Raw genomic sequence first — 10864 nt, 5'->3', positions numbered from 1 at the left:
TTTGTTTTTTTACATTTAAAAATGGACTGTATTTACAGGACACAGGTCTTGGAAACCTCTATGTCTTCAATCCTATCTTTGGCAAGAAGAGTCAAATTAGTGTCCCTGCCTTACCCAGACCTGTCCTTCAGACCCTGCTGCTGCCTGTCATTGACCAGGACTATGCTAAAGTCCTTCTACTTATTGATGACCAGTACAAGGTGGGTCTCCGTTCTTCTGACAAACCTTCTGTGTTCCTTGGAGAATGCGAACCTATTTATTTTCCCATTAAGGTCACAGCATTTCCATCTACAAAGAACGTTCTACAGCAGCTTCAGGACACAGCATCCTCCATATTCTTCTACCTAGTGGATTCTAGTCAGGGAAAACTGTCCGGTTTCCGTCTGCGCAAGGTTAGCGTCCATTCATGCAAAGCAGATGTAAAGCACTTTTGATGCTAGTGTTCATAAAAGATGTTGTTCCTTTAGGATTTGTCTACAGAGGTAATCTGGGAGGTGGTCATCCCCACTGAGGTGCAGAAGATAGTGGCTGTCAAAGGAAAGCGTGCAAATGAACATGTGCATTCCCAGGGCAGAGTCATGGGGGATCGTAGTGTGCTCTACAAGGTACTGCTGATTCGATGACTGCTCTTTTTGGGCAAAAGTAATTACACTCTTTTTTTTTAATCACATATCCTACCTGTTGTTCTTCTGCAGTATCTGAACCCTAATCTCTTGGCTGTAATAACGGAAAGCACAGACACCCATCAGGAGCGGAGCTTTGTTGGAATCTTCCTGATTGATGGTGTCACTGGCCGTATTGTGCATGAAGCGGTGCAGCGGAAAGCCAGAGGACCTGTTCACTTTGTACACTCTGAAAACTGGGTGGTGGTAAGTGCACAAATGTATCCATCCATTTATCCATTATGATTACTGTGATGGATATAAATGTTTCTGGTACAGAATTTGACACTACTTTTTGTGTTTATTCCCTATAGTATGTGTTCTGGAATTCCAAGTTCCGCAGAAATGAGTTTTCTGTGTTGGAGCTCTTTGAGGGAGCGGAGCTCTATAACAGCACAGTGTTCAGCTCCCTGGACAGACCACATCCACCTCAGGTTCTGCAGCAGTCGTACATTTTTCCTGCTTCCATAAACACTTTGGAAGCCACACTTACGGAAAAGGGCATCACCAGCCGACACCTTATTGGTTAGTATTGTGCATATCCAGCAGTTAGGAATCTTCAAATACTGACAGTTATTTTATTTTTTAATATCTATAAGATCAAAGTCTTATGAAAAATATCAGCATTCTCATATTAATTCTGTGTGTTACTTTTACTTTATAGTCGGGCTGCCATCAGGCAACATTTTATCCTTACCAAAGATGTTTCTGGACCCAAGGAGACCAGAGGTGGTCTCAGAACACAGTCGGTGGGTTTTCAACTAATATTTACTATGTTGGGAAATATCACATACGATTCAGACTTTGATTAACAATTTGCTTGCTGAGTAACCAAGCTGAACAATGATTGTCTCACCATTTAGGGAGGAAAACCTCATACCATATGCTCCAGAAATGCCCATTCGTGAAGAGTGGTTTATAAACTACAACCAAACTGTGTCAAGAGTAAGGGGCATCCACACTGCCCCCTCTGGCCTGGAGTCTACCTGTTTGGTAAGAGTGATGGTTTAGTCCATTTTTTTTTCCTTTTTTTTTTTCACAATATTAAATACCTTTTTGTTGGTAGGGTTTGTCTTAATTTGAAGGGATAGTTCACCCAAAATGAAAATTCTGTCATTAATTACTCACCCTCATGTTGTTCCAAACCCGTAAGACCTTCGTTCATCTTCGTAACACAAATTAAGATATTTTGATGAAATCCGAGAGCTTTCTGACCCTCTATAGACAGCCATGCAACTACCACATTCAAAGCCCAGAACCGTAGAAAGGACATTGTTAAAATAGTCTGTGACATCAGTGATTCAACTGTCATTTTATGAAGCTATGAGAATACTTTTTATGCGCAAAGAAAGCTCTTGGATTTCATCAAAAATATCTTAATTGGTGTTCCGAAGATGAAAGAAGGTCTTACATGTTTGGAACGATATGAGGTTGAGTAATTAATGACAGAATTTTCATTTTGGGTGAACTATCCCTTTAACATCCATGCCAATCTCATTACATGAATGAAATGCATTTAATTTCTTCACCCTGTAGGTGGTTGCGTATGGTCTTGACATCTACCAGACCAGAGTGTTCCCCTCCAAGCAATTTGATGTCCTTAAGGATGACTACGACTATGTATTAATCAGCAGCGTACTCTTTGGCCTCTTCTTTGCCACCATGATCAGCAAACGTCTAGCGGAAGTGAAACTGCTCAATAGGGCATGGCGATAAGACTCATCCTGATGGCCTGTTGACTTCACTCTCGCCCTCACTGCAATGTGGTCGACACATTGATGGCAGGAGACTAGCTGGTGACCATGTCAAAACTGCAAGATCATTTGATAAGTTTGGTGTATTTTTGCAACCAGCTGTCTTAGGGATCTTGTGGTGTTTTGAGTGTAAGTGCATAGACGGCCATAATAGTTTTTCCCTTTTCAGAGAGAGAAGTAATGTAGGTATAATTTTCCCCCCCAACATTGATCAATTCACTGTCTAATTTATTTATTGTGCCTTTCGGGGTAACATAACTCATGTGATTTAAAGGTAGACTCACCAGGTGTATAACATAATACCCGTCCCTTTTATTCATTTCTTTTTTTTTTTCATTATAGATTTCATTCAGTAAGTCTGGGTCTGCCTTTTGAAGAAATTGTGTTATTTTGAAAATTAATACTGAGGGAAGGAGTATTGCAAAAGGACTGCCATTTTTATTTAAATCAATGAAAAGATTGAATAAAAAGATTGGGTTTTAAATTTGATATGATCTGATGAGCTATTGAAGAATATATTGCCTTGTGTACAGGATTTGAATGGGCAAACACTAGTGCACATGAGAACTGTGAAATTGTTTTCTCCTGTACATTAATGATAGAAGGTTCTGCATAGGAGTTTGGATAGTCTTTTGTAGTTATTTTATGGTATGTCAAATGCACTGGATGGTTTGGAGCCATGTTCTTACTTGATATATTTATGAGCAAGATCCTAATATGCCATATCATACTTTGATTTTGACTTGTACACATTACAAATCCTTGTGATTTTACTATTGTGTAAAATGTTTCTACTCTTTTGATTTTCGTAAATAATAGGCCTGTTTATATACATAATTTTGAAAGCATCCCTGCTGCTGCAAATTAATGATGTCAGAAAAAATTAGTTTAATAATAATATTTGTAACAAAAGAGTATACATTCAATTAAGTTGGTAACAAACCTAATGCTTTTTTAAACATGCATAAATTATTTGTTCTTTTCCCCTAATCAATAATAAAGAATATGCCCTTCCTAATTACAGACTCTTGAATCGTTTTGAAAATTTAATATAGAACTGCTGCAGTTGTGGATAGTCTGGGCAATACCAGTTGAAATATTTTCTGGTTGCATCATTAAAGGGATCATTCATCCAAAAAAAAAAAAGTAAATTCTATCATCTTGTACGCACCATTATTTTGTTAAAAACTTGTATGACTGACTGACTTCTGCAGAACACAGATGATATTTTGAAGAATTTTGGAATACAGTTTAGTTACCACTGACTTCAATTGTATAAACAAATAATTTTGACATGTAGCCTACAATTTGTATGATTTTGGATAATATTATAGGGATAGTCACCCAAAAAAAAAAAATCTATCATAATTTATTCACCCTCCTGTCATTACCAACCTCAATGACTTTTTTCTTCAGCAGAACACAGAAGATGATATTCTGAAGACTGTTGGGACCCTAACAATTTTGGTTATAGTTGACTTCCATTGTATGGACAAAACATGATGGCATTTACAAAATATTATTACTTATCTATAAGGCCCTTAATGGGTTAACTCCTGTGTACCTAACTAGTCTTCTACCACGCTGTCGTAAATAAACAATAGATAAGGTTTGTAAACTCATGAGTAAAACCGTTAACCACAGTTCTATATATATATTTTTTTAATCTCAGAAGGTTTCTACGTGCGCACATGACATAACACACAAGACTTTTCATGTTTATCTCTGACGACAGTTCCTGTTATTTGGCGTCTGATGATTAACCTCATTTCCGCTCTTGGATTCCAATAGAGGATCTCAAGATGGCGTCGAGTGGGGGAGATGGAGAACCTGAGTGGACCGCAGCCGTACGGCCACTTTTATGTTTTAGGGGGGCGTGGCAGAGTCTTAACTTTGATAAAGAATATCTCTTTAGTTTTGAGACTTTAGTCTTTGCAACTTCAGGGATCTTATCTATGCACAATCAGCTTGTAACACTCCAAAGAGAAAGGAAAACTTGAAATCGCATCATATGATCCCTTTAAAACCTTAAACAGCTTTTGTGATGTATGTTGTTGTTACATTTAAATCTGAAAGCAATATCAAAGTTCCCCATAAATGTTCCGTCAGTCAGATAAGGTCATGCATTCCTACTCCTGTGAGTTTATCTTACAAAGAAATTCCCTTTTGTGCTTTGGAATTTGTTTTTCACCTTTTATTGCTAACTAGTTGTTACATGCTCGCTATAGGAGAGTTTATATGTTTATCTCTGCAAGAATCATGTAGATTGCTGGATGGAACAACATTTTGGGAGTTCTTTAGTTATTTTAGCTTCTGTTGGGAATTTCAACATGAAGTTAACCGTAATTATTAATTTATGTTTCCATTCTTATTGTCAGTGTTTGTTTCAACAGAAAACATTGTTTGTCTTCATAATCTTTCATTAGAACATAATAACTTGCTTTATCAGTAATGATTTAGCTTTTCCTTCTACGTCAGAATGGTCAGATCATGCAAAGTACTAGATAATATTATTAACCAATAGCCAAATAGCTGTGTAGGTATTGGTTTAGCACACTTTCATTCTGATGCACACTGACTTTCACAATTCAGTCAATTCCTGATGGATAATCAAGTCCTGTCTTGAATTTGATCTAATTAAATACTTGGTTTCACTTGAAAGTATTACATTACAGAAGTTAAATGAGATGCAAACTGCAGTTTACGTTGATTTCAGCGGTTTCCCTCTTCTTTTTTTCTACAGTGAATCTGAGATTCTTCACCATGACAAACAGTATGAGCCTCGTGCAGGGCTGAAATAAACTGTTGAGTGACTGCATTAGCTGTGATGCTATGGCAGCACCGAGGCTGTGTCTCAAAACCTAGTCAGCTGACTACCTTCACAGCATTTCGGGGCATCGTGAGAGGGTTTGGACGATTCCAAATGCGCTTATGATGTCCGAAAATGCTCTTTTAAAATGCTTTCGGTGGCCAAAAATGATTTTGAATCGTCCGGGTTTGTATATGATGACTAAATGTGCCGTCTACGAATGCAGCTTACTGTGTTTTGAGACAGAGCCGGAGTGTTACTGTGCATTTACAGTAGCATATACATAAGATTCTGCTTCATCATCAGGCCGGAGACCCACTCTTTTACGTTCAACTTGGTTTCACTTGGAAGTATTACATTACAGAAGTTAAATGAGATGCAAACTGCAGTTTACGTTGATTTCAGCGGTTTCCCTCTTCTTTTTTTCTACAGTGAATCTGAGATTCTTCACCATGACAAACAGTATGAGCCATTCTACTCCTCTTTTGTGGCACTATCTGCACATTACATCACCACAGTTTGTGGACAAAGTATGTCACATTTCAATGTTTTATTCTAAAACTGTAATTTCATTAATTTGTAGCTGAAATTCATATTTCTAGCTAAATATAGGCATACACAGGTTTAACTGGCTATTAAAAATGTTCCCAATTATCGTTCCCATTTTATTTTGATTTTGATTTTTTACAATTTTCTGTCCCATTTCAGTCCCCAGAAATCAGTTGCTGTCAGTAGCTGCAGCATGTAAAGTATTGATTGAATTCTCATTGCTCCGTCTGGAGAATCCTGATGAAGCATGTGCAGTCTCTCAGGTCAGATATGAACCTTGGTGTAATACATTTTGTCTGTTAGCATTTTCTCATAGACTAACTTCCTTTCTCCTTCCGCTCCACAGAAGCACCTGATCCTCTTAATAAAAGGCCTTTGTACTGGCTGCAGTCGACTGGATCGGACAGAGATCATCACCTTTACTGCAATGATGAAGTCAGCCAAACTACCCCAAACTGTCAAGACCCTTTCTGATGGTAATAGTAGTTTCAGATTGTCACAGCCCTGTGTTACCAGATAAATGAGCTGTCTAGTTCATGTAAAGGCAACGTGAAATGTCAGGATTGGTGTAATGACCTGTCTTTATAGATGTAATCTCTATGATTTAGCTAGATATTATAGAGCCAGGATGGGGATGAATGTTGAGAGTCTTGCTTGTAAATTCAACATAGCTGTTCAGAAATAAACAGCATTAGGTGTTGAAAGTGTTTCATTTGTAGGATTTTCTTGTTTGCTTTCCCTTTTGCCTTGTAATTAAAGGCTGATAATATCCAGTGTAGACTGGCTCAAATAATTCTTACAGGTCTAGTTGTGCTGAATTTTGAAGGACCAGGGAGACCTTTATGTTGTTATTGAAGTTCCAATAGTATGTAAATGTGGAATTTTAAAGGGACAGATCCCATGTGGACAGATTGCCTAAGTTCTCTTTAATACATTGTCTTGCAATGCTGATGCAGTTCAGGCAGTACACCGATGTGTCATAACTATATTTTTCCTCTTTACAGCTTGTTATCTGCTGTACACAAGAATTAATGAAGCATCATTTTCTTGTGTGCCTGCTTTGCTGCTCATTTGATTATTGTGGCTAATTAGAGGCTCTCTTGTGAGTTTTACTCCGTTTAGATCAAGTCAGGAGGGAACTGTTCTGTTTAGTAATTTAATTCTTTAACACATTAGTAAGCCATTCTTTTAGTGTGCTAATTTAGTACTATTAATTATTAAAAAAGGGAACATTTAAAAATGAATGGAATTTAGTCAGGCCTCCTGACCTGTGCATAAATTCTATTTTATGGAATTGTCCTAATTTGGGGGCAATTCTCAGCAAATATTTTTTTATGATTGTATGCAATTAATTTGATTCATTAAACGGTGCATCAAGCCCTGCAAATTAATCATGAAATCTAAACAAGTAACTGGTGGCACAGATTAGTCCAGACAAAGCATTGTGTTATCTGAGTGTATTAAAGGGGTCCTATTATGCTCTTTTACAATGTCTTGAATGTGTTTTGGGGGTGTACTAGAACATGCTCTCATGCTTGGTGGTTCGAAAAACGCATTATTTTTTATACCTTTCTCCCCATCCTGGCACAAATGGCTCGATTAGTTCCGGGTTTGATGAACGCCCGCCTTCCGAAGATTACATCATTGTCCAGTATTGTACTGTCAGCAATTTATTATAAAAACTTTTTCATAATTGTAACATATGTATTTACATAATTATTCAGGTGCATGTGTAATAACTTGCGAAAACGTGAGGCTACAGTAAACCGCATAAACACATTTCATTACACCAAATACACAAAATAATGTTCTTTTTAGCAGCATCATATGACCCCTTTAACTTTTTTTCTTTGTAAGTGCCAGGCTGGCAGAAAGGAAGCTTTGTTCTCTTTCCTCTGTCAGAGAGGATTCGAGATTGTCCAGAATGGATGAGATTCTGTCTGCTGATATTCTGCTATTGCCTTTGGTGCTCTTGTTTTCCAGTGGAGGACCAGAAGGAGCTTCCCTCCCCTGTTAACCCTGAACTCAGACAAAAAGAAGTCCAAATGAACTTCTTCAATCAGCTGACCTCAGTCTTTAACCCTGACATTACCATGCTGGCCTCTCCATCCGCTCACATGCAGGTCGGTGAATTAGACAAGTCTTTCGATTGAGTTCACGATGATGTGACCACTTCTGGGTTTACTGCTGTTTTGTAATGAGCAAACAGATGTTTTTTGGACAAAACCATGATGTCATGTGTTTTACAGGGTGAGAATGAGTGTGATGACCAGACAACAGATCAGGCAACGCAGGCCAAAATGAAGAATGCCTTCATCTCTCAAAATGTGTCCAGTTTACAAGAATTAGGTGAGTTGCACTTGCACTTTATCAGTGGTTCTTAAATGTTTGATTTCAAATACCACCCGTTGAAATGAAGTTGAGTGTATTTGGTTACACAGTGAAAAAAAACCTTTATTTTTATCCCATGCATTACAGGGGGCTCAGAGAAGTTGCTGCGCGTGTGCCTCAACCTTCCCTACTTCTTACGGTATATCAACCGCTTCCAGGATGCGGTATCCGCCAATTCTTTCTTCATCATGCCGGCCACTGTGGCAGACGCCACCGCTGTCCGAAATGGGTAAACCAAAGTCACCCTCAGCTCACTGCTGTTTATTAAATCTGTTGAGCTTGAGTAATCCTGACTTTCCCTCCCTGTGTTTCAGTTTTCACTCCCTGGTGATTGATGTGACCATGGCCTTGGACACACTTTCCTTGCCTGTACTGGAGCCTTTGACCCCTGGGAGACTACTTGATGTGACTGTGTTAGCACTAAGCTGCCTCTATGCAGGTGGGTTGATTGAAAAAGCTCCTTTTGTCTAGTTCAGATATACACAGAGAGCTTCAGGAGTGTTTTTTTTCTCTCAGGTGTGAGTGTGGCAACTTGCATGGCCATACTGCAGGTGGGCAGCGGCTTGCAGCTTCGTTCGGCCTCCACTGGCTCCAAAGAGGAAGACTATGAAAACGATGCTGCTACTATCGTGCAGAAATGCGTAGGTGTCAGTAGTCAAGATGACAGTTTTATTGTCTTTGGTACACTCCTCATCTTACACTTTTCCTCTTTTCAACAGCTGGAAATCTATGAGATGATTGGACAGGCCATCAGTAACTCTCGCAGAGCTGGAGGAGAGGTAGGTGAACACTTTGCCACAGAGTATATAACATTAATGAGAACGGCCCGTGTCTAAGATCGTGCTTCATGTTTTGACAGCATTATCAGAACTTTCAGCTCTTGGGTGCCTGGTGCCTGTTGAACAGTCTGTATTTGATACTGAACTTGAACCCCACGGCCCTGGCTGATAAAGGGAAGGAGAAAGATCCCCTGGCAGCACTACGGGTCAGAGACATCGCCACCCGAACCAAGGACGGAGCAGGATCTCCTAAACTTGGCCCAGGGAAAGGGTAAGTGCCTCTGTGTTCTGTACTTGAAATGATGACCTAATGAATGTGGGTGCGTGAAATATAAGAGAGCCCTAAAATGCATGTACCAAGTTCTTAGAAATAGTCTGTTCATGTTAGTTTTAAAAACATTCAGTTGAGTGACTTCTATGTAAATGTCATGTGGTGTGATGATCAACTAAAAAGTTGCAACCTATTTCTGTTACATCTTGAATTCATGTGAGAGAAAGCGGCTTAATCATTATTTAAAAAAATGTGTTTTATTTATTTTATATATGTGACTGTGGACCACAAACCCATAAGGGTCTTTTTTTTTCTTTCTTTTTAAAATTTTTTTTTATTAGATTTATACATCATCTGAAAGTTGAATAAATAAGCTTTCAATTGATGTATGGTTTGTATGGATAAGATATTTGACTGAGATGCAACTATTTAAAAATCTGGAATCTGAGGGTGCAAAAAAGTGAATTATTAATTTATAAATAAAGTTTTTGGGGAATTCGCACCACATTTTACAACGTAATCTTGCCTTGTTATTTTAAGAGGTGTATTGACCTCGACACTTTAATGATGGTCTGCAGGGATCCTCTGTACATTATTTCCTGATTTCTTTTTTTTTTTCTCTGCTTGTTGGTAGCAAAAATTGTATACAATTTTATGCTATAATATAAAAATTTTACATTTTATATAAAAAAAACAGTTTTATTTAAAATATTTTTTCATTTTATATTTTCTAAATGATTATGATATCAGGACCGTATCATTGTCATTTTTTACTTTATGTACCCCAAGCAATATCAAATTTTTAATACAGAAATAAATTAAACATAATAGGTGAAATGTGTTGAATGTGTGAGTTGCATATTTTGTGTATTTTAGATTATTAAAAAAATGCCAGATGTAAGTAAGTGTGTCAGTAAATGTGAAGTATTTTCTCTCATCAGGCACCAAGGTTTTGGGGTTCTGTCAGTCATTCTGGCCAATCATTCAATCAAGCTGCTCACATCACTGTTCCAGGACTTGCAAGTGGAGGCTCTTCACAGAGTAAGACTGAACATAACTGCTTCTTTTAAACTACCGGAGCATTTTTGTGTTGTAAATGTAAATACGAGTGAAGCTGTTTTCTGTCTTTCAGGGCTGGGCCAGTGACGGGCCTCCAGCAGAGCTGAACATCATGGCACAGAGCACGTCCATACAGAGAGTGCAGAGACTCATTGACTCGGTCCCTCTCACCAATCTGCTCTTCACGCTGCTCTCCACCTCCTATAAAAAGGTATGTGACCACAAGACTTGATCATGGTTGCTATGAGGAAGTGGTCTGTTGTGTTTGATGAATGTGGTGCCTCTGGTTCTGCTTGATTCAGGCGTGTGTGCTGCAGCGGCAGAGAAAAGGTTCGGTCAGACAGCCGATGCCGATATCTTGGAAAGCAGGGTGGCCGATATAATTATTTATTTTAATTAATGTTTAAGAAATTTGAGATCATTTGAAATTGGATTAAAAAGTAAATGTGTTAAATAAACATACTTATACTTTAGATGACAAAGTATTTTTCACAAATAAATCAATATTTGATAAAAAATAATAAAAAAGTACACTGTACTGTAAACACTGTAACCAACAGGGACTCAGTATTCTGGGAAGTTTGTGTGCA

The 10864-nt window shown here is 38.2% G+C and overlaps 2 protein-coding genes across 2 annotated transcripts in view; both read left to right on the top strand.

The window, feature by feature from the left end:
* Positions 1 to 3146, top strand: part of LOC107737676 (ER membrane protein complex subunit 1-like) — an 8987-nt gene extending 5841 nt beyond the window's left edge. Inside the window, exons 15-22 of the mRNA XM_016549266.1 lie at positions 39 to 200; positions 273 to 392; positions 468 to 605; positions 696 to 869; positions 977 to 1187; positions 1327 to 1411; positions 1526 to 1655; positions 2199 to 3146. Of these exons, the coding sequence (XP_016404752.1) occupies positions 39 to 200; positions 273 to 392; positions 468 to 605; positions 696 to 869; positions 977 to 1187; positions 1327 to 1411; positions 1526 to 1655; positions 2199 to 2378 (1200 nt within the window). The 3' untranslated portion in view covers positions 2379 to 3146. The remainder of the gene's footprint in view (positions 1 to 38; positions 201 to 272; positions 393 to 467; positions 606 to 695; positions 870 to 976; positions 1188 to 1326; positions 1412 to 1525; positions 1656 to 2198) is intronic.
* A 1091-nt stretch (positions 3147 to 4237) lies between these two features.
* LOC107737675 (E3 ubiquitin-protein ligase UBR4-like) overlaps positions 4238 to 10864 on the top strand; it is a 52431-nt gene continuing 45804 nt past the window's right edge. The window contains exons 1-14 of the mRNA XM_016549265.1: positions 4238 to 4263; positions 5658 to 5755; positions 5934 to 6037; positions 6121 to 6250; positions 7758 to 7897; positions 8024 to 8123; positions 8253 to 8394; positions 8480 to 8604; positions 8682 to 8806; positions 8885 to 8944; positions 9025 to 9215; positions 10157 to 10256; positions 10348 to 10485; positions 10577 to 10623. Coding sequence (XP_016404751.1) covers positions 4238 to 4263; positions 5658 to 5755; positions 5934 to 6037; positions 6121 to 6250; positions 7758 to 7897; positions 8024 to 8123; positions 8253 to 8394; positions 8480 to 8604; positions 8682 to 8806; positions 8885 to 8944; positions 9025 to 9215; positions 10157 to 10256; positions 10348 to 10485; positions 10577 to 10623 — 1526 coding nt within the window. The remainder of the gene's footprint in view (positions 4264 to 5657; positions 5756 to 5933; positions 6038 to 6120; positions 6251 to 7757; positions 7898 to 8023; positions 8124 to 8252; positions 8395 to 8479; positions 8605 to 8681; positions 8807 to 8884; positions 8945 to 9024; positions 9216 to 10156; positions 10257 to 10347; positions 10486 to 10576; positions 10624 to 10864) is intronic.

The sequence above is a fragment of the Sinocyclocheilus rhinocerous genome, unplaced genomic scaffold (assembly GCF_001515625.1).
Source record: "Sinocyclocheilus rhinocerous isolate Xijiao unplaced genomic scaffold, SAMN03320098_v1.1 scaffold72, whole genome shotgun sequence".
In the NCBI taxonomy this organism is placed as follows: Eukaryota; Metazoa; Chordata; class Actinopteri; order Cypriniformes; family Cyprinidae; genus Sinocyclocheilus; species Sinocyclocheilus rhinocerous.
The sequence above is the reverse complement of the archived record's forward strand: the minus strand, read 5'-3'. Positions and strand labels throughout refer to the sequence as shown.